A 24,617-nucleotide genomic window follows, 5' to 3' on the forward strand; every position below is an offset into this window, starting at 1 on the left:
TGTAATTAACAGGTGTTTTGGTGTCATAGCACTATATTCGATGCTTTACTATTAAATGGAAGACATTTGCATTTTTCTAAACATAGAAATGTGCTCGTCTGACCGCGTTCCTATTCCATGTCTAAAATGAGGACATGAAAAGGCTGCACTGGCATGTTACTTTTTGAGAGAGAAGCTGTCCTATGTTGACTTGGAAGTTATCTTTGAACTGGGCTGTTTGGCTTCCTTCCATGTTCTTCGGTAATAAAATGTGTATATAAATAGAGTTGAAACTAGTAATCACGGTAACCACTTTGTGTATTACTGGCAGAGGTGACTCTCCAACAGGGCACAGTAAAATCAAAATAAAATGCACAGTGTTGTGTTCTCTTCTCTGATCACAGAGAGATGGAGCTTTCCAAAAGGTGCTCATTACTTTACAAGTTAGACTGCATCATGAAGTGGAGGCATACAGGGGAATTACGACAAATAAGCCTCTTAATGTGATAAGTTTTTCTATTAAATTCTCCAAAGGTCTTTTTTTTTCTTATTGCTTTTAATAGGGCTAGAGACAGACACCCCCCCCCCTTTTTTTTTTTGACAGAAACAGAAAACTTTCATCAAATGGAGTACGAACCATGTGTACGTGTGCATTCCTCATTTTCATTTGAAGTTTTATTTTATTGTTTTCTCTTTTATAAATGTGGACTTACTATGAATTAAATGATTTGCTTAAATTATGTAGTTGAAGAATGGAAATTAATACAGTGATATCACAGTGTCAGCTGCTTGTGCTGTTGAGTAGTGTTTCACAAAAAGAAAGGCTACTGTATAAAATAGTACACAATACAGAATAGAGCACCCACTTGTCTGCTAAAGAGTATTGTTCTAAACAGTGATCACCAGGCTGGGTGCATCATCACTGAAAGGTCTTGCACATTCTTACAGTCAGCCGTCATTGTAAGTACTCTTGCCCCGTGTGATTATGTCTGTAAAGTATGCTGATTTTTGCACTCATACGTTTTGTTTACTGGAATATGATTTTGGCTTTTTCACTTAGAACTACATATGTGGCTTTTTACTGAAGGTGTTACCGTGGCTTTACAAAAAAGCCTAGAAAGCCTTTATATGTGATTGTATGATTGCTTCCTCCCACGAGAAGAGCTTTTTGTGCTTATTTGGGACTTTAACTGAGAGGTTGCAGTAAGTAATTGTTTTCTAGGAGAAATTAATTGAGTTTACACTTCTAGCATGTATTTCATGCCATTATTAAATTGCTAGTTACAAACTTGTGAGAATTGCACATGGGCTTACTTTTAATACACTTTTCACGTCAATTAAGACTATTTTCTGGAGCCCCTAGGAGCTTGAAATAATTATTAATTAAAATAATATATAGGGTATTATTTGTGTAGCAAGCATCATGTATATGGAGAATTGGTTTTAATATTTTCAGTAGCATTTGCAATTGACTGCTTAATACAGGTAAAAGGTTTTTTTAATCTTATAAGACACCCCATTTTTGTTTAAATGTCAGTGGATAGATTTTGATAGACACAGAATAGCCAGTAGAAAGCAGTTTCTTTTAGGGCATACTTCAGAATATCAGATTTCCTGTCTTGGAATGAAGACATTTTCTGCTGACTGTTGTACTTGGAGGTGCCAATGGGATGGTGGTAGGAAGTTGAGTTTTTATGTTCTTACAAAACAGTAAGCCTCCTTCCCATACGTACAGTTCTCTAGTGTTAAGATCAGAAGAATTCATGGTGCTGTTTGTATCTAGTTTAAGCTTCTCTGATTTTTCATGGCCTAGGAGAACATTGTAAGGAGGTATCTCAAAAACTTTGCAGCTGTGATTCAAGTTGACAGGAAAAAGCAGTGATGAGCTCCACAGGAAGATATTTCCATATTTTACAAATAGAATTGACAATAGATCATGATAAACTTCATATAAAGGACAAATTCATAGATATGGTAAAATCTGTTACTCAATAGCATTAAATACAGTGGACTGTATCTTAATGAACTTGGATGAAATTCAGTTTACAGAGAAAGATAATTAAAAAAATAGCATTGTTTTAATACCAGACTACACCTGTTGTGGTTTCAGCAAGTCTTCATTTTCTTATGAGCCTTAATCAGAACTAATCTTCGTCTTCTTCCCCAGATGCACTTGAAAAAATTGCATTCCTTTTTTGTAGATTATTCTTCACTGCAGTAATTGAAGCTATGATTTTGTGCTTTAAAAATTTGTATTGTACTTTTTTCAATTTAAATAGGCATTATAAAAATGAGCAAAATATGATCTGAATAGAATTCCAGATTTAATGTATAAATTGAACTTCATGTTGTGGGAGATCTGTCATTATCAAATCTGAAACTTTTGTTCCTCCTAACTTTACTAGGTAGCTGCAGTGAGCACCATTGTAAACAGAGGAACACCGCTGAAAGCTTTTGTTTTTAGAAACTACAATCACTTTCCTGGCGTTAAGTCTCATTATATCGGAGGCTGTCAGTATAAACTGTGGCAGGCTATTAGAGCGTCATCAGCTGCACCAGGTTACTTTCAGGAATATATTTTGGGTAACGATCTTCATCAGGTAGGTTGAAATCTTTTTTTTTTTTTTAATAAATATTTTCCAATGTTATACCTGAGAAAAAAAAAAGTTGTATAAATTTCTGAATCAGAACTAAGCCAGTATGTTAGTGACAGATGAAAAGCCTGGAATAGGTAGGAGTAAAAAAGGAAATTCTTAGCTTATATAGCCCTTACAGAACTAGAAAGAGGAGAGGCTTTAAAAAGTTCATCTTGTCAGTGCAAACTTGAGTTCTCCTGCTGTCCCTTTCTTCTCTGCCGAGCAGGAAACTTTATATGAGTTGTAAATTGCCTCTGACTTCCTGCTTACAACTGGTATTTCATTCAGCAGTATTTCACTAAACAGATGGTATAACTTAATATCTAACAATACAAAAGTGTGAAAAATTCAAATTGGGCATTTCACTGTTACTTTTGTTAGTGCGTGGTTTCTTTTTACACTCTAATTCCCTCCAGTTATTGCTTGTTAAGCTCTGTACTGGTTCTGAGCTAACAAAAAGAGTAAGAGATGCTGTGGCAGTAAAATTAAACTTAGAAGATAACTGCAAAATAAATCTTTAAGAACAAAGTAATGTCTTAATGTCTCCTATTAGCAGTGCATGCCATTTTAATGATCTGAAGCAGTAAAGAGGAAAGGAAATCAATTCTTTCAGTAGTTTTCTTTAACATTTGTGTTCTTGTCCTCCAGTGCCCCTTCAGTGTTTGTTCTCTAGTTCTCTGAATTTACAAAAAATCCTTTTTACAGTATATATTTACCGAAAACTATTATTGTTTGTTTTTTTAAAAAGATCTGTCACAGATTTGTGACAGAATGAATTAAAGACGATAACTGAGCCTAGACCCTTCAAGAAAGATAGGATTCTAGCTGTTGAATTTAAAGAGAACTTAAAGAACGGTATTGCATTGCAACTATATTAAAGCCAATCCCATCAGATGAATTAGCTATTCATCTAAAGTGACATTAGCGTGTTTTTAGTAAAAAGTTGTACCTGGATCACATGCTGAATTTCTCATGGTGCCCATTAAAAGGCTGTGTAAACTCATTAGCAAAGTGTAAGGGTCATAAATAATGCTTAAGTAGCAAGTAAATGTAAGATCAAATAATGAATTTTTTTTTCTTTAAATGATCAACCAGCAATTAACAGAAACAGTGATAAAGAGGTAATAAAGCTAGATTTTAAGCTGAAAAAGATTCATGTTCTCAGGAGGAAATTTCCCAGGAGTTATTTATGTCACATTCTTCAGGAGAATGTGACAGAAACTCAGTCTGGGCACATTTTCTATTCAGATTGATGAAGCAGGAGAGTTAAGTGTGAGCATATGCAATGATAAAACTGCTTAAGGAAACTGCAGGATGTGACTTCCAGAATCTTTGAGACATCTTTTGTTTGTCTGTCTTCACAGCATGTTTCTTTTCATGTAAGATAACTTTTCGGTATATAACGTACTCTTCCTAGCTTGCCTTGTTAGATTGGATGAATTAATCTAGTTTTAGATGTTAGTCAGTGGGGGCTGTGTTTATGTGTTGGTAACTTTGCATGTGCATTGCAAAAATATTAAATAGTCACAAAGTATATAGTAATTTAAAATAATAATTTCAAATGTTTAAGCTGTATTTTGAATTAACATTTATAAGGAGATGGAGGGGAGATGGGATAATTATATTCAGCTATATGTAGAATTTTAGTGATCCTTAATATACATAAACTGGGGTAAAGGTGGTCCCATGGAGAGTAGGGTAATTCCACTGCATCAGCCACACTTAGTTTCTCCATTCTCTTAATATGTTGTTTTCCCATTTTTATTGAAGATTTTTTTAAAAAACAAATACTACCTGAAATAAGCACAGAAGGAAACTTTTTTTGGGGGGGGTTTTAAAGCTAAAAAATGAGTCATACATCATATATTCCAAGAATAAGCACTGCTTGAAATCCTGAAACATGGTCATCTTCCATCTGGGCAAGCGAAACTGGGAAGGGAACTACTTTAGCCTTTGGAGCTGTTCCAAGCCGCTCCTTAACTGGCTGAATGGGTCAGGGTTAAGCTATGTGAGGAGCTTTTCTTCCTCGTCTCACCTTTCCACCCCCTCCTTCCTTGAATTGAGAGCACATCAAAGTCTGGGTTTGCTTCTATATGAAGAACAGCTAAACAAATGGAATGATTATTATCTTCTGCACAATATTTAGACGATTATTTATCTTAACATCATTTTTGTATTACCAGACTGTAGTGGCATACTTGTATTGTCAGAAGTGCAGTAAAGTGGCTGTTAATTTCACTTGTATTCACTTTAAGCCCAATACCAGAGAATGTAAAGGAATGATTAATGTTAACAAAAATCAGGTCCGGTATCCTCGGATGCATGGAGCTAGAATGACATATAGTTCATTTACTCCAGTCTTTTTGGACAAGCCCTTTCACATACTTTTCAATACTGTTTTGTCACAAATCTTTTCTTAAAACATGCTACTAGATGTATTTTAATTACTAGAAGCAAAGGCTTAGGATATGATTTGATCAGTTCTGCAGAATTCACACCTATGAGGTTTCAAGTCTTTAAATTATATATTTTTCTTGGCAGAAATGCTTTCACTTTTGTAAGCTATAAAGGACTAAGCTTGTTTTCAGTACTAGAACAGTTTACCATAGTAGAACTAGATGATAAAATTAATTGATTTTTAAACTTCACGTTATCTGAAAATCTCTCGTCCACCCATGCATGATATTTAAACATTTTTAAATTATTTTAGAATCCAGAGGCTATCATCTTTGTGTTTCATGCTTCTCTTTACCCAGATTACACTTTCCTTATCACATCTGTATTTCCATAATTTTCTATTTTGTCTGAGATATGCTTGTTTTTTTAATGGGCAACAGGTTAACAAACTACTACATGAAAAATGCTATAGAGTTTTCATGCAGATTTTTATCCTAGATGCATTTCCCTGTACTTCACGTGCAAGCTACCTTGAATTACATAGTTTTAACCCAGGGCAAGAGCCTCCATGCATTTAACAGAGTTACCCTGATGTTCTTGGGTGTAATGGTAACTCAGTGAAAATGAAAGGCAATCAAGTATTTTATCTCTAATAAAGAATCCAAGGTGACCTCTGAGTCCTGTATTATTCAGACATTTGAATTAAAGTATATGCATAAATACATTTTGAAATAAATAAAATGGTAAATGCAGTCATATTTGAGGTAGCATTTTTGTTAATCTTTAGACTTTAGATTTTTTAAAACAAAATTTTAACAACCATTTTACTCAGTTCTCAGTTATAGCTGATACCAAAAGCTAAACATGAGACAGGAGGTATTCATTTAGCATAATTATTGTAAAACTGCTAGGGTTAAGTTCGTTCATTCACCATTATTGTCATGCTAAATTCCTTACCCAGATCAAATATGATGCTAACGCTTGTGGCTTGTATGGAAATACTTGTTCTTTTCTGTTTTATCACTCTAAGCCTATATGCTGTCTAACAGGTCAGGCTGCATTTGAAATACAGCCATAAAAGAAGCATAATATTATGTAAGACACTCCCAGTAGGAATACGATTTTTGTAAAACATCAGTGCAGTATGCACTAATTTTAAGTCATAACTTACAATGATGCCAAAAGCTTCAATATTGTAGTACAGTGTCAGAAAGATAGGGTTTTTTGCGGTTTTTTTAATGGATAGGAAATTTGTATTACCTCATCAACATAATCTCTTACTTATCATAAATTATGGTATTTCCATATTAATTCATCAACAGTGCAAAAGCAGGTTTTACATGTTTCTAGACAATTCAACAAATAGAGGCCATTTGTGAAAATGATAGTAAAATGCCTGTGAAAATTCAGAATAGTAAATACAATGGTGTCTGTTTCCTGTCTTTGAAGCTTGAGACTGTAAAGGATTATATGTAGGGGAGCATTTTTGTATTGCCTTATTATTCAGTTGTGCCTTTAAATCTGAAGGAAGAGCGTTGTGGCAATTGACTTTGGAGTATTCAGTGTGTGAAAATGTGTATTCTGACAACAGAAACGTGGTAATTTTTTTATAGCCAGCCTGTATATTTTTCTGCGTTATCTAGCTTTTGTTGAAATTGGAGTCCCTTTTTAAAATGCATGATAGTTGTTAGAGAGATATGTGCAGAGCTCTTTAAAATTCTGTATATAACTCTAACCGTATATGTTGGAATCATACCTGAATTGAATTGTGTATTTTTCATTTTAACCTTCATTTTTTCATACATACATACATATATGTGTCTTTGTGAGCAACACGTGCACACTTTCTCTGGGAACATTCAGTTGACTTTCTGTACTAGCACTGTAAATGTTCTACAGTATTATAAAGTGTCTTATTAAGGTAATAATTTATTATTTCTGTAACTCTTCTGACATCAGTTAAGACATTTGTAGGTGTCTAAATATTTGTTCCTATTTGTACTGTAGATAAGCTGATGCAAAGCTTGATAAATTTCCACAAAATTAAGTAGCTCAAAACCCAAATAGCAATATTTACATTCAGCTCAATCGTGCCATGCTATCCAGTTCCTCTCTGTCAAGTAGGAAAAAAAAAAAAGTGCAGCTGTTGATAGATGAGGGGAGGAGGATTAATATTCTTTGTGGTTCAAAAGAGGAATACATTAACATTCAAAGGGATTTAATCCCTGTAACATGCTTCTCTAGGAACCATGCAAGTTGAGAGTACAAGTCTTGATGTTACAATATAGAAACTGTATTGCAGCATATGTCAGCTTTTTTTTTTTTTTTTTACATTAACCTCTATTTATGAAGCCCTGATCATCTCTTAACCTCTCCCAGCCCTCTTAAAACAAGTGATTTCCCCACCACCACCACCACCACTTCTCACAGGAGTGGGATTGTTTCTTATTTCTGTTTCTCTTTTTTTCTGCAGAGCGAAAAGCATTTCTTTTTCAGTCTGTTCAGTAAAGTCACTTCAGTAGGCAGTACGGTGTTTTAAGCAAATTACCAATTAAATAATAGAGCAGTTTAACATTTAACAAAATCATTATGCACACTTCATTTACTAGGTTTTACAGGAAAAACTAGATTTGTGCCAACGGATTAATTAAAAGGGCAACAGGATTGAGGAAAAGAGGAGATTTAAAGAATTTTTTCTCCCTCCATCTCAGAATAAAATATGTTTAACTTAATACAAAGAGTTTGATAATTCTTTTTTTCCTTGGTAATTTTCCGTGATCTGATTGCTACTTTAAAATTACTTTTATTAAAGTACTGATGCTGACTTATGCTAGTGTTAACAGACTCATATTTTCTAGACCTTTGAGGAAGAACTGATAGTAAGGTGGTTAAAATTTTGGCAGCTAATCTGACAGTGAGGCTTTAATGCTGCAGGTGTAACAGTATGTGTGGTGAGACTGTATATCTGTATATCTATAGATTGTAGAGAGAAAATGAACCATAATATGCTGTAATTAAAATTTCAAGTTTCGTCCTGATAACACAAGATAATATACAGATACAAGATAGTATTTAAGACTCTCTTCCTCCTTTCATTAGATAGTGTATCTGGAAAGCTGTTTCATCTTTGTAATTTGTTACAGGACAGGCCTTTAAAACTGATTCGCTTAGTGGATCCTACCCTAATTGGTTTTACATGGTAGCTTTTAAAATTAGATTCAAGGGTGCTTCCCAGGCTCTCCGAAGACATAGAATATAGGTCACATTGAAGTTCTTTTCATTCTTAGGATATGCCACGGTGATCAGTATGCACTAGCCCTACATAGACTGTGATTTAATAGGTATATCTTGTTCTCACAATGATAGAAACAAATATTTCTTTGTTTCTCTGTCTAGCTGTTGCCATACACACTTTCCTACAGCCTTTGAGGCAAAATCACCTACTGTTTAAGGAAGGGAGAATTTACTAGCATGTGTCAGCTGCATGGATATGTGTATTTCTTTTCCTCTTACAGATTCTAGAGGTTTGATTAGGAGCCTTTAAGGTGGATGTATATGATGCAGTTTACCAGCCTTCCCAAAATTGCTCTGTTTACTAGTATTGGTTGCAGAGCAGGCTACTTGCAGTGTTCTCTGTAGAGACTTGCTAAATGAAATGTTTTCTGAAGCTTTGTTCTGTGAAGTGAAAGTGAGAGTATGTTTTCGTTAGGTATTTAAGTTGGAAACATTATAATTTTTATCTGCTATGATTTAAAGCGATACTATGATATAAATGTAGTTTTCGGAATGCTTATTTTTAAAAAAAATCACTCCCAAATGAGCTGTATTAAATATTTTTTTTTTGGTTAGACCTCTGAGTCCCGATATCTTTATTGACGCTGTTTACTGGCTAATAATTAATGCAAAAAATAAACCTTGTAAAATCAGAGGAAGCTTGTATAGTGAACAAGTAAGATGTCTTTTAATAATCTCCATAACATCAATGTTGACGCCTACTGTCAAATCCTGATCTTACTGGCCACCATTTTTGAGGAGAGACAAAAGGGTTATTTGCAGTAAATTCTTGATCACTTGTAATCTTTTTTTTCCCCTAAATTGTCTGTTTGTCTAATACTGACTTGAATGGACCTATTTTTCCATATGAAATAGCCTTGTAACACTCATTGCAAATAAAAGCCTAAGAGTGTTCAGAGCAGCTATTGATACACTGTTACCTCTTCCCTTAAGGAAGATTTGATTGTGAATGCTCTAACCTGCTACCAATTTTGTCAGCTACCATCCACTTTAATTTTCCTTCTGCTTTGCTGTTAGGAGGCTGCCCTCTTTTTGTCATAGATGTAGATCTTACTACTGTGATGGTATTAATTTTCAACATGTATGCAAAATGTGCATAAAGTTGATTAGTTTAATACTTAGTACATTCACAGTAGCTGAATAGGGCACAATGTCTGTGCCTTATTTCCTATGCTGAGCTCCATTTTCAAGGATTAATCTGTCATGCTAGTTTTCCAAATCCCAAGCATGTTGGAGATAACTTCAAAGACTCTTTACCTTGCCCCCTTTTTTATATGTATTTATGCCACTGTTTTTGGTAGCAAAGATATTTTAGAATTTTGGCTGCAGATCTTTTCAGAATTATTTCATCAGGCATTTCCTTAGGAAAAAAAGATGAAGTATGGAACTAAACGGTTTCTACTGGGTTAAGTCCAGTTCACTGTCATCATTGCCAACTACATCATACAGTCTAGTTCATAAACATGTAACACTGCTTCTGCAACCCTTGTAGAAGTTTATTTTTTTGTTTTTCTGATAGCCAAAAAATACCTGATTTTTAGTCTGAGTCTGCTCATAGCTAACTGAAACCCATTCTTCCCGTGCCAGTACTGTTCTTTGGTTTATTTAACTCTCCTTTTTGTAGTATTTACCCTTCTGATGTGTTTATAGAGTCTAAATACACCAAGCTGTCTCAGTCTTACAAAATGGACTCTGTGTTTTCTTGATTATACTAGTAGTCTTTCATTGCATCTGCTGCATTGAAAACAATGATGTTTTCAAACATCATTGCTGCAGTTTGAGTATGTATTCTTTCTTGAAACCGAGCTCTTCAGTGTGCTTTGGAGTGACCCAGGACTTACTGTACAAAGTTGGATGATATACTAGATTTCAAAATTAACATTTCTAAATTAGAAGTAAAATTCAAAGAATTTGATCAGGCCAAAATACTAGATATATTCTAGATGTTTTCTTGACTGTCATATTTTCCTCTTTTCAGGAGACAGTACAGTAAAAATATACTCTTACCTTTTCAACAGTCAATCCGTATAGGTGGCTTTAAATCATTCTGTGAAAGTTCTGTACCCAGAACTTTCTCCGTTTTGGTCTGTGTGATCCAAGGTTTGTTCAGAAGAGAATGGCTTTGTGTCTGAGTGCTTTCTTTCATTATATATCACCTCGTTTAGGTTTCCCCAGACATTGAGGTCGTTGTGTATTCTCACCAAAGCCATTGTGTTTACAATAACTCTAATTATTATAGTAACAGATTCCATTAGCACTTGCATAGTTTCAAGAAAATAGTAAAGGTGATGCGCCTAAAATGAGCATTTGAATAATTCTGTTGTAAAACAGTCCTCAGCCAAAGAGCTTCTCATTCAATATAGACTGTTGTCCATCTGATTAGCCAGTTATTTCTCCAAGTAATTTCTGCTTTCTGGTGATCACTGGTATGTAAGATGATTTACAAGTCCAGATTTTAATTATCGAAAAAAAAGTTACTATTTCTATCTGCTTTTGATAAGACCATGTTATGTTTCTCATCTAGACATCTACTGCTTAATTTAGAGAGTATAAAATCCTGTGAATCTTAGGAAATTACAGTCTAGCATCAAAGAGCCTTAATTTAAAAAGTATCATTGCCTTAGAGGTAGTGACTATACTATCTTTACAAAAGAGACAGCTAAGGAAAATGACCCTGGCAAATGCGGTCTGACATCAATAAAATTCCTGTCTTTAGAACAGTATTTGAAGAAAAATTGAAATAACTTAGCATAACTAGAAAGCAGTCGTAAGTTGTTCCCTGTTTTTTTTCTAGGGTTACTAGTAAGAACTTCCTAGTATTTTTACAAGTTCTAACGGATTGATTTCTTTTTTGTTCCTTCAGTTTTTGACCAACAAGACATTGCTTTTTTCTGCTGTTCATAGGCTTTCTTCTTGCTTCTGATCTTGAAGGCGTTTATTCTTTTTGTGTACAGAACTTTTCCTTCAGTATTTCACCCCCTCCAACCTTAATTGAGGATACAGGTACTATGTAGTTCGTATCCAGATCCTGAATCCTTCATACGAATTATCTTCAGTAATTAGTTCCCTCTATTTCTTAAATTTAAAGATAAAATACTTCAATTGTGAATCTGCTTTGTTTCAATTTCAACAATTCAAACATTTAAGTCAAGAAATAAAGAAATTTGAATAGCTTGCATAGTTGTATAAATTAGTTTTTTATGGTAAATCCAATTTCAGTTTGAAATTACAATATGAACAGTAAATATTTGTTTCTAATACACTTAATGTATCTAAAGAGGGTACTTATGCAAAAATTACTGGTCATCCATTTGTCTAAATCTGAACAATAACCAGAAAGCCATAACATTTGTGAGCAGTGTATGTAATAATATGGGTCACTCATATTCCCTGTGCATCACTACTAGTCCTAATACTCCTCCATATTTTTCCTAAAGTATTTTCAGTTTCCTATCACTCTTACTCTTTCATAAATTGGCACCTAAAAGCATAGAGCAACTAACTTGCAAAACTCATATCAGTAAATAAATATCAACAACGTTAGTCAGGTTATTGATATAATAATAATATATTGTGTCTTTATAGTTACCTGGTTGTCTTGGAAAATGGAATTTAAACAGTTCTGAAATTCTGAAAGTCTAAAACAGACTGTTTTTACAAGCATTAGGATATATCTGGATCTGAGATTTCTGCTCACTTGTAGAGTCTTTGTTTTAATGTGATTCTTTTGTAAGACTACTAGAGCTATCTACTTACAGTCTGATATATTTAAAATCTCTTTATAGCGAGTGGAGTTTTTATATGCTTCCGAAGTTAAATGTTGTCAGAGAGAACAAAACTTCCAGACTTAAGCCCCCTAGCATCATCTGATTCGAAAAGGATTTTATTAAGATCCACTTAGATTTTTTTTTTTTTAAATGGACTCTTGAACATTGTGTGTGCTTCACAGATACACTATGAAGAACCCAAGTTTGACCTTGTGTTTGGGGCCAGCATAGGTCCAAGCATGGAGTAGTTTCTTTTCTTGGGTTCTGCACTGTGCCTCACTTGTAACGTACATGCGGTTGATCGTTTGGAAGCCGCAGGTACGATGAAGAATATTTTGTTGATGTATGCTGAAGTTCATTGCAGAATATATGCAATTAAATCCATATGTATAGGTAAAATTTTTAATGAAATATCTGACAACTTATTTTGTTATCAGTGACTTTTTCTTTCACAATGCCTGCTAGTATTTAGGAAGTCTTCATCAATAAGATGCAGGATTACATTTTCCGTATCTGGCATATAAACATGAATTCTGTAGTGTTTTCAGGGCAGCTGGGCATTTTCTATGAATTAATGACTATCTGGGATGAGTTGATAAATTTTAAGATAATCACCTAGCAGCCTACCTCAGTAGACTATTCATCCTGAAGAAATGTCAAGTGCAAATATGGCTAATGTAAAGTAAAATATATTACTAAAATGTTCATATTAGTGATAATATTGATAAACTATGTGAAGCATTTAGTGTTAACTTTTTTGTGTATACAGTGCAGTAGAATATACCTGAGTAATCATTAGAAGAATGCTGAGAAATACTCTAGGGGGGAATGGTTCTCCTGAAAAGTAAACTTTTAAATAAACTTTCAAACTCTCAGATATTTATACTTATGGATATACTTAGGTAATGTGATCTCTCAATAGAAAGTATTCTTTGTTTGCAACTGGTATGTCAGAAGTACTAACTTAGCAAATGTATATTGTAATTGATTTTTTTAAAAACAATCAGATAGCAGTGATGAAAATTTTGATATTAGTATCATTCAGTAGTATGAATACAAACTTAATTTTTATGTACAAAACTTTTAAATATTTTTTTCCATTAGTAAGTTCAAGGGGAATTACTTTTTCAGTCCAGACTTGAGCAGTTATCACTGTTCTGAAATGTTTCTTTTCCTAGTGTCTGCAGAAAAACTATTTTTGACCTAATTTTGAGATAGCCTTATAAAGTAATGAGTAGAAGATGTGCATTTGACATGGTTGCCTCTCCATAAGTAATGGAATTGGCTCATTCTTACATTCCTCCTACAAATTTCTAACAATTTAGAAGGAATACATTAGTATCTGTCACCAAGTAAGGCCTCTTTAGGAAGCAGCAACGCGCAGAATACATTAGAAATTTTATTTAGTGACCTAATGGCATGTCTGTTAGTATGACTATGGAGCAAGAGTGATTTTCTTCGAATAAATTGGATGAAATACCTTATTTCTGTAAAGAGCTAACTTTAGGTCATTGTATGCTTCGTAGAAGATGATCTAATTATTAAAATTACTTTTCTCACTCGTCTCTTGAGCAACAAAGTGGAACAGACCTACCATTAGAATGAAGCGAGAACAACTTATTTAAAGTCCACATTTTAGACACAGATCTGTTAGAAACCGTGGCACCATGTTTCACTGCTAGCACCAAAATAAAGATAAAACAATTCTATTTTGCACTGTTTGGTGTTTGTAACAATATTTTCAAGGCTTAAAAATAGTTTGGGTAAGGAAAGAGCTAAGGATTTCATGTGCTTACTGGGAGTTCATCTTCAACAGTTTCATCCTCAGTATCACTGTGACCAAACTGATTGATTACTTGCAAGAGGAGAATCATCATTTATCTAAAAATTAATCATCATTCATAGAACAGTGCAGTCATGTGACCTTTATGTTGAGGAGAGCATATGTGTACTCAACATTACAGGGACTAGTTTATTACACAATTAAATCTAAATTTATGGATCTTTTTTCATTAAATGATATATTTAAATGTAACATGGTAACTCAACAATTGTTGGCTTCACAAGCTTTAGAATAGACTAATATTTTTATAATGGTAGTATGTGCCCAATGCAATCACAACACTAAATTGAGATCTGAATCCTGAAAATATCTTTAGGAATTTGTTACTGAGTAGGCCTCACAGGTAGTAAAATAACACTCTCATTTCTTAATCCTGTCTTCTACTTTGGGGACATTTGCTGCTACTTATGTAAATGTATTGAGATGACTTTACAGAACAACTCAACAAGGCATACCCATTTTATTTATGGAAACAAGAGTAAATGATTTTAGCTTAAAGATGTTTATTTTCTAAGAAGTGACCCCTTGTAACAGAGCAAAAACACTTCAAACTCTTCATTTAAAGCAGTAAGCCTTATTCTTAATCTGCATCTGTTCATTATTTTTATGTTGATTTTTAAACATAAGATTTGAAAAGTACTTCTCAAAAGTCCATTCTAAATCTTGTCTTAGCCTGTGATAGCCTTGTACTAATTCTGTCTCCACTTTTTCACAAATACAATGGAAGTAAACAACAAAGCAAGTCTGTAAAAGTGAACTAAAATGCAAAGCATGTCTGCATAGGCAGTGAGGTGAAATGGTTACTATGGAGCCAACAAACTCAGCTTCCAAATATCAGACTTGGCTTCTGTAAGTCATATATCCCTCACTCAGTGGTAGATTATTTTCTGCACAAAGTTTAGCATCGTTTAAGTAAAACTATGCAGCACATAGGACATTGCTCAAAACAGTTACGGGGTACAACTTGAATCTGACAAAGTAGGAAATGTAATGATAGGCTATAAATGTACAGTCTATTCTGAACTTTATAAAAACAGCTGGCTGTAGTAAAGTATCAGTCTAATTTTTTATCATCTTAAGTTCAGTAACTTTTTAAAGTATTGACTTTAATATTAGAATCAAGTTCTTATGCATTTTTTTATGCGTATTCACAATAGTTGTTTATATGGTACAAGATTTTCAGAAGATCCTATACAACCAGGCTCCCAGGAGGTCTGGAGTACTTGCTGTCTTTGAGACTTTCAAGCGTATTTTCCTTCTGGTTGTAGAATTTGTCTCCATCTAACTCGCATTGTTTAATTATTGTTAACTCTTTATCCCTTGAATTGGGAAAGTGGGATATCTTCACCAAAGAGTTTTAATTGAGGCATATGCCTACAAAAGGTACATTTTCCTATTTTAAATCATAAATTATTTATGATCTAGTACAAAAGGTACATTTTTTTTCCTATTTTAAATAATGTATGTTCTAGTAGTCAAATAATGAGGGAGCCTTTCATGATTATTTCTATTAATATCAGAATATTTATAGAAAATATTAGCTACAGTTTAGGCCTTAAAAATATGGTTGCAGTTGCAATAGGAATGTTTTTTGGAAAACCTTGTGTGGAAAAAATATTTCCTAAAGTTCATTCAGGAATTCGTTCATACACTGTTAAGCAAGACATCAGTTGAGCACTTGCCATTTGGAAAGCCACAGCATAAGACTGAAAGTAATCTCTCAGTCTCCAAGTTTACTGCTTTGCTGTCACAGATAAGCCAGTTTATACATGTATTAAGCTCCCTTTTAAGATTAATTCATGTCATTGCCTCCATTATTTTTATTGGGGAAAAAAAATGCTTTTGATCACGTTTACCTCTTTGATGACATTGGGAAAGTTACGCGCCCTTTCTCAGCGCTTATTTATGTTACTGTTCCTGCTGTAGCACTTTATTCAGCGTACTGCCAGCAAATTAAGTTGACTCAAGTGTGGAGTGGTTTTGCAAAGTTCAGAATATTAGGAAGCGTATAGTAGTTGCCAGTGCGCTGACCGTAGCAGCATAAATGAACACAAAAGATTTTTCTAAGGTGACTCGTGTGTTTGGGAAGTGAAAAAGGTAGCTTGCAACTACAGAATTAACTGAATGAGAAGAGACGGTGACATGCAGGCAAGGAAAGACAAGCTAAGAATGGGAGAACAACGGGAACGAGCCACTTGCCGGCTCTGGCCGCTTGCCCAGTACATAGCCAGAGCTCAGGACAATCGTGCGTTTCCGGGGATGCTGCTGAGCACAGGAGCCGTTTGAAGAGTTCCTGTAAGCTGAAGCCACCCTTTCAGTTCTGGATTCTAACACATGACTTACACGTAGATAATGCTTGTTTGCATTTTTTTACAAGTCTTCTGACTTGCACTGACCAATTTCTAGTAAGACTAGCTTTTAAAATCATATTACAGCTAAAATAAGATGCATCTACAACAATGATGCTTGTAATACTTAAAAACAGCATAGAATCGTAGGAAATCTGCAGTAGTAAAGGACCTGTGGAGGTCATTTGGTCCAACCTTCTCTTCAAAGCAGGATAAGCTTAAAAGTTACCTCAGGTTTCTCAGGACCTTTCTCCAGCGGAGTTTTGAAAATCTCCCAGACTGGTCCCAGACTCCATAGCTCTTGCTCTGTACTTTTAAAGAGAAACTGACTGTGTGTTCTCTGTAGTGGAAGACTGTGATTAGATTCAGCCTTAGCCTTCTTTCTTCGGGCTGAACAAATGCAGTTCTTGAGTCTCTCCTTATATGTCGCATCTTAGTACTCATTCCAGTTTTTCAGTATCTTGCAGTTGGGCATCCAAAACTGGATGCAGTACTCCCGTTGTGGTCTCCTGAATACTAACTAGAGGATGATCACTTCCTTTTACCTGCTTGCTGTGTTCTCTAGCCCAATATGATACTAGCAGTCATTGCTGCAACCATACCTTGATAACGTAGTATTGTATCTACTTTGCTGTACAGGTTGTCTCTGTTGTTTCTCTTCTTCAGTGTGTGCACGTGCATGGGTACTATACCATGGCAATATATCTAATAATATAAATAAAATAGGAAATAAAGTATGTTAAGATATTTCAATCTATCAAAAAGGAACTGATAAATTTTTTAGGAGTGGAAAAGGTTTGGAGTTGTACACAGTCACTATTGCTTTGTGGAACTGGAATTACATCTGAAGATTATAGTAACATTTAAAATATGAACTTACATTGACAGAGCAATTTTTATACCACTGTGTGTGGTATAAAGCAAAGAGACTTTCTCCTAGTATTTTTTTTCATATATGAAGGCTTAGGGGAGCCGAATTATGCTATGCTGGTATGGGTCCATGACGTTTATGCTTTTCTACCCTAAATTACATTCTGAAAATATATTAAATAAAACAGATAATGGGCAGAAAGATGAAACAATATATGTGTATACCTTGAAGACTGCATTATGTCGATACATTTTACACATCTCCCTGATGTTTGTGCTTGTTAATCACTATATTTACAAACTTTATAAAATGCGTTATTGTGCAAATGCAATTTTGTTCATGGAAAGTCAGATACGTAAAACTTGCTCACAGTCAGTTCATAGACGGTTCAGTGCAGCTTGTCACTTGCATACTTAGTTTCCCTACTCTTTCAGTGATTGCCACATATTTGCCCTTAGCAGGTCACTGCTATACAATTTACTGTGTTTTTGTGTTAGTTCTGCAGCTGTGAATGTGTTAGTTCATGTCCTGAATCAATACATTATTAGCTTGAGTGATACTTTTTTTCTTTTAATTTACTCATCTTGTCATTCTCCCCTCCTGCAGAAGCATGATGAGGAGATCCTAGTCCTACCATCCTAGTAATTAAAACACTTAAAAATTAAAATTGAAAAGTAAGAGGATCAAGGACAAGAGATGAGACCAAGAAAACAATGTTTGAAATTGAATGGAGTCAAAAACTGAATGACTTCCTTCTAGAAACAGAAACAAACAAGAATTCAGATTTTGGCAGCAGACATCTCTGGTACCCATAGATTAGATAAATTGACCTTGTTTACCTCCAACTTTTTAACTGTATGAAACTTTAAAGTGGCAAGAAAGCTCTAGAAACTAATATGGAAAAGAAAAGAAACTATTCTGATATTCAGGTGACAGTTATACAGTTAGCAATTGTTCAGTTGTCTTGATACACTGTATTTTGGTTAATGCATTTGTATAAATATCTTCTAGAAGCTGAGTGTCTTCAACAAATAAATCATAATTTGTAAGTTAAAAGTAGTCTGTGCTACTTGAAGATATAAATATAGAATAATGTCAACAAACCCAGAAGAAGCTAAAGTTACCAAACAAATTTTAGCACCTCTCCAAACAAGTTGCCTAACTTGCTTTAGGAACTCCAAAGTTCCTAATCAGTGAAGATCTGGTGATCTCTATATGTCTTACATTCACAAACATGACCTAACTGCCTAATGAATCACTTTGAATTGTATTCTGGTATTTCAAGGACAAGCATGAAGAAAGACATGTCATGATTTCTTAAAATAATATTTTCTTAGAATATTTAGATCTTTCTTTCCTATTTCTGTATTGCTAGTTTAACATATTTCTTGGGAAGGCCTTTTTGTCAGGTTTTTGAAAATAGAGAAAGGAAACAAGTATTTTCAGTCAGAAAGGTTAGTTACTATTTTTTTAACCTTAGAGCTGGAAAATTGTGTTGTATATACTTTTCTTACAATTCACATATATGTGAAAGCATTGTAACCAATTTTAAAACTTATGTAATATTTTAACCCAAGAATTTCATTCTTTGAAGTAATCAGCTCTTAAGATTTCTGCTGCTGCAAAATATGGATTGAATAAAATTATTGCAGTATTTTCTTCACTGAACTTGTAAAGAGCCCTGGAACAGCATCTCTGGAAGATTTTCTGGTTCCACTTTAACTAGTAACATCATTTACTCCTTCAGTAGTGATCACTGTAAGAAAAAGCAGTATGATGAGGATCATAGTTTGACAGAGCAAGCTAACTGGAAATACAATATTCATAGGGACATAGTTGTTATCATCTGAGATCTACTTGCAGGGAAACAAAATTCCTTTCCTCACTGAATCTTACATCTCTTTCTTGCAAAGTCAGAAGAATCTGTGTAAATGCTGGAAATCATGTAAAATGTGTCTAATTTAAAAATCATTAGGAATTGATATTTACTTATTTTCAGTAAACCTAAACTGAAGTATATTTAAATATCCTGCACAAGGCTGTTATCATTCTAGTATGTACTTGGTATGTGGGGGTATGTATAGTTCTCCTTCCTTTGGTCTTTTACTTGTCAGTAGGACAAAAATACAGCATGTTCTAATAGGAAATACACCCTACCTTTTGATAACATGAATCTTTCCCGTGGTGGAGAGATCATTTTTAATTAAATTACATTGACAAGATCAGTGGAAATTATTTGGTAAGCATTATTTTAATTTAGAATTTATAGAAAAAAGTAAGCACCTCAAAGATAAGTATTAGGATTTTAGAATACGGTCCACGGGAATTATATGAAGGACAAGAACATCCTTGTATTTAGTTTTCCATGTAGAATCTAAATTAAACATCGGCAAGGTTAACGGACGCTGAAGAGACCATTCATTTTAGCAGTGTTTAAGCAAAGTGGACAGTAGTCCAGAATGAGTTCAAAGAGCTCTTGTAGATTGAAATGAAAGCTTAACAGGAAAAAAAAAAAAATCCCTCAGCTCAGTAATCCTGTTTTTACTTATTTATCACAGCTGTAGTTAAAAGGAGTTTGTTAAATTTGCGTCAATGCCAGCAGACTTAATATTCCAAGCTATTCCTGAGTAAGTTGCTTTTTTATCATCCTTGTAATATGGTGGTCAGGTTTTAGTGTAGGGAACTTTTATAGAATGTTTATTATAGTCCACATTCAGTTTCTTTTCCATTTCTAACACTTTCTCTGTAGAGATTTTGAGTGGATACAAAACCCTTATTCTCTGCTGTGATTATTTATTTTCCTTAACGTCAAAAATCTCAAACTAAAGCCTCTGCATGTTTGTACGGTTTACCTATTGATATGCACAAACTATATCCTACTATGCCTAGGAGACAAAACAAACTTAAGCTATCTTAAAGCAGTGTGAAACCCTTGTCTATTTTTTATGTACCAAAGTACCAGAGATGTACTGATTAAGTGTTCTCTTCTGCAGACAATGGGTAGTGCCTGTGTTTAGCCCCTGTGCCAGGAGAGTGTATGAGTTTATTCCTGAACTAAAAATAAGATTTTTTAGCTTAGCACGTGGAAAAATAAAAACACATGGTGGTAGTTTTGCTTTGTTTTATTTTGCTTGCTTTGAGGAAAAGCAGTGTTCCTAAGAGTAGTAACCTCCTCATCTGATTATGGTACTTCTAGGTTTTGTGAGGGGCGGGGGAGTTTGCCAATAGGTCAGCTCCTTTCCATGAAAGCCTTATTTAATTGGAGGAAGAGAGAATTGTACCACTAAGCCACCCACTAATTCTATACAATGACTGGTAAATGCAGAACAAGCACAGACTGAAAAATGGGACTGCTTAAGTAGCATTAGAAATCAATTTTCAGCCTACTTCAGAGCAGTAGTCTGCCTTGCCATCAGGATAGGCTCCTGAAGTGGCCTCAAATCCTTGGTTAATTGTAATCTTGCTGCAATTCCAGGGGCTCTTTCCCACCCAAGAAAAATCATCATGCCAGTAATTGTCTGGTACAGCTGTAAAAATGTGAAAAACAGCAGTGTCTATATTTTACAGTAATTTAAAAAAATTGATTAAAAAGATTGTCATTATTAATAGCTAATCAGTCTATAATCTTAGGTAACTCAGTTTTGCATAGCACATAGAAACTCATTGATTTGATACTGTAAGTACATAATATCAAAGGAATGGCAAGTACAAAAATAAAATTATTCTCCAAGCCATAAAATTCATTTTTTAAACTATGTAATAGCCAAGTCTACCACTACTTGTTGAACTTGATGTTTTTGTGTTAAATTTTGCTTTTATAACTGCTTTTTTAGGCCTCGCCAACATAGAAAATTCTGTTGAATTTAAAATCAAAAATCTATTTTTTATCAGAATGAATATAATACATATTCCCAGGAAGTGCTGAACATAATTTTAAAGAATTGCTGAATCAACATCTCCTCATCTGAGTGCTCCTCAGACTTCTCAGTAGCCTTACTGATTCTTACTGATCCAAAAGTATTTTATCCCAGCATAGTCATTAATATATTTGACCTATCATCACCAAAAAATCTTCTCTCTCCTCACCTCCAGATTTATAAAAGTAGCCTTTGTTGCACTTTTAGTCCTGGACTGAATTCTGGTATCTTCCAAGTCTTGAATCTGGGCTATAGCATCCTATATAATCACTACAGTTGTTATACAGCAGCTCTGGCCAAGCTTAGCCTTTCTCATTTTTTTTATTTTAAGGATCTACAATTAGTGATAAGCGTTAGGGTTTTGTTACAGAATAAGTCTTTGTAATAGTAGTAATAAAACAGTTTGAAATGCAGACATTTTGGTCATTTAAAAATTTTTCTGTATTTATATCTGTGTTACCTAAAAGGTGTTCAGAAGATGAAGTCATAAATTCTTCAGACATTCCAGTGCATGGTGCTGTATGTTAGCCTACCACTTCTATACACTATTTCACATGAGCAGAACTGAACCCAGACAGTAGAGCCCCTCTCGCAGTGTCCATGAAGCCAGGAAGCTCAGCTACACAGCTGCTGCATAACCCAAACAAAACTGTTGTACAAAAGATAGTTATCACCTGTTTCATTTAATTGATTTGGCATATTAGAGCTGTGGTAGTGTAGATTATAATTGCAATTTCTTTTATGACCATATATATAGTATTTATTTATATATTTATTTTACAGGATGGAGGTCTGCTTCTAAATAATCCCTCTGCGTTGGCAGTTCACGAATGCAAGTGTCTTTGGCCAAATGTTCCATTACAGTGTCTAGTATCACTGGGCACTGGCCGATACGAAAGTGAAGGGAAGACGCACGTCACATACACCAGTTTAAAAGCCAAACTCACAAATGTTATTAGCAGTGCAACTGATACAGAAGGTTAGTGTCTCAAGATGTATTTTTGTTGTGTTTTTAATTGTGTATGATTCTTTAATTTTTATTCAGAGAGCAATCTGCAACTTTTTCCCCCCATCTCCTTTCTGCCCACCGCTTGGAAACTGTTTAAGCTATACTACTCATAGCAAGATCCAAGGCTTCATTTAGATGAAAATTAAGTGTAGACAAAAGTAGAATTTAAACGATTTTTCTCAGTAAGCTATCTTCATCAAACTACTTTGTTATTTTATGCATATTTACTATATTTTAAGCACATCTCTTATCTAATTATGTGTATTTGGTGTTTTAATATTAGTATTACAGGTTTTCTGGAGATAGTAATATGAAGGTGTTTCTTAGCTTTCTCTTCATGAGTCTGCGTCTTGATTATGTTGTTGTTAAGCTTTTTTAATTGATGAGCTTTCAACTGTTAACATAAGGTTGATGACATATGTATACTAAAGATAAAAGATACCTTAAAAATCAGAATGATGGTAGTAATCAGCAGTGTATATAGAAAGGTATATCTTTTTACTTGTGCCTCAGAATAAAAGTATACTCAGAAATTCACTTCAATAGAAAAATCATATTTTCTTAAATTTGGTTGGTTTTTTTCATAAACAGTAAGATTAAACAGTTAATGTAGAATGTTTATTAGTTCTCAACAGCTTCCAAAATACTTATAAGTATATTCTTTTTCATATATGTTTTTAATATGCAGTTTCCTAAGGCCTAGATTGTGTCTGCAAATGCTTATAGATTCTACTGATGTCCGGAGGAGGAAAGCATGTGGATTCAAAAATTTGAATCTTCAAAACTGCATCTTTTTCAGTGCAGTCTTTGCCATTATAGAAGAATATATTGCTATCGGTTTCAAAATATCTGCTCCTGTTAATAATTAGTATAACAAATCATGAGTGTCCTAAATGGGAATGTGTGAGTTACATTACTGCTCTTCAGAATACAGTCTTAAGGACTGGAATGTGCATTTAACTAAAAATTAGTTTCTGGATAGCTGCAAAGCCTCCTTAATTGTCATAGCAGTGAAGCTGTCTTAGAAAAAAAGTTGAAGCTTTTCCAAAGAAAACAGCTACAGGATCTTTGCAACCCTTTTAGTGAGAGAGGGTGTTTTTATAAGATTATGGCATGGAAAAACGTTTACTTAGCAAAGCAGCACCTATTTTCACTTACAGTGACACTTCAGATCACTTATTGTTCAGAAATTGTAAGAATATTTCTCTCGCTCATTTAAATATAATGGTTTCCTACATTTGTTTTAAATACAGAAGTTCACACCATGTTGGATGCACTGTTACCTCCAGATACTTACTTCAGATTTAACCCTCTTATGAATGAAGACATACCTCTGGATGAAAATCGTAAAGAGAAACTTAATCAGTTGCAAACAGATGGAATTCGTTATTTAGAACGAAATGAAGAAAAACTGAGAAAAGCTGCGAAAATTTTAACACAAGAAAAAACAACTTTGCAGAGATTTAGTGACTGGATAAGGTTAAAGGCTGATATGTATGAAGGCCTTCCATTTCTTTCCAAATTGTGAATATGTAATACATGAAAGATTGTAAATGTAAATCTTGTTCTAGAAAAGTACTGTAAAGGAAGATTGCTTATTATGATTGATAGATATATGGCAAACCTTTTTGGAGATCTAAAGAATTCTGGAAAAAGCAGTTCAGGAAAGCGGCTTCGTGCACATTCACTTGATATAAGGTTTATGGTGTTAAGTATTTTTTGAACTTTAGGAGTCTTATTGTTGTACTACTTCAGTTTGTTAAAATCACTAAAACTAAAAACTATGACAATAATTGTGCTACGTATTTTTGGATGTATGTACCATAATCATGTGGAGAGTAAAACTTTATTTATCAACTACTAAGCTTATTCGGAATTAACAAAAAATAAAATCTGCATTAACATTATTGTAGCAGTATACCTGTTGTGCTCTTGTATTGCTGGTCAATTTAAAACATACATACAAAAACATTGCCTGTGTTATTTGCAGCTTTACATTTGAAGATAATTCACTTTTTCTTTTTTTTAACGTAACAGTATTCTGGATGTTTGAATGACTACAAATGACATTATATAATCGGAACTAGCTAATCTTTTTAGAACTTTTAGAACTTAAGGCTCATTGTTTTTATAGGAATAACTTTAGATAGATTCATTCATTATTTGGAAATAATTCCAAGCTTCAGACTTTGTTTGAGCAGCTATTCCTGTCACAGGAAAAAGGAAATAAAATCTTGAAATTGCTTCTTGCTTATGTCAAGAAAGGTAGTATGGTGAGCTATTACAGTATAGTACATCAATTAAAATACTTTCAGTAACAGGCAAGTACAAATCAGTTCCTAGAAACAGTATGATTGCAATGAAATGTGAGTTATGCACAACTGCTGTCGCTTGCTGGCTTATATCCATCAGTGAGATTGTTTGATTGGTTTCTGGGTGAGATTTTGCCTCTTAGTAGACAGCTATACTACATGAAGAAATGTATATTTTATGCAGTGCATAAAACGCCCAGTTTCACCAAACACCATTGCATCCAAAAGCAAAAGCTATTTTGTC

At 34.0% G+C, this 24,617-nt stretch overlaps 1 protein-coding gene across 1 annotated transcript in view; it reads left to right on the forward strand.

Annotated features, from left to right (window-relative positions):
* PNPLA8 (patatin like phospholipase domain containing 8) overlaps positions 1-23,968 on the forward strand; it is a 41,592-nt gene extending 17,624 nt beyond the window's left edge. The window contains exons 8-10 of the mRNA XM_062583644.1: positions 2,385-2,579; positions 21,836-22,031; positions 23,315-23,968. Of these exons, the coding sequence (XP_062439628.1) occupies positions 2,385-2,579; positions 21,836-22,031; positions 23,315-23,589 (666 nt within the window). The 3' untranslated portion in view covers positions 23,590-23,968. The remainder of the gene's footprint in view (positions 1-2,384; positions 2,580-21,835; positions 22,032-23,314) is intronic.
* The last annotated feature ends 649 nt before the right edge of the window (positions 23,969-24,617 follow it).

The sequence above is a fragment of the Rhea pennata genome, chromosome 1, assembly GCF_028389875.1.
Source record: "Rhea pennata isolate bPtePen1 chromosome 1, bPtePen1.pri, whole genome shotgun sequence".
Lineage (NCBI taxonomy): Eukaryota > Metazoa > Chordata > Aves > Rheiformes > Rheidae > Rhea > Rhea pennata.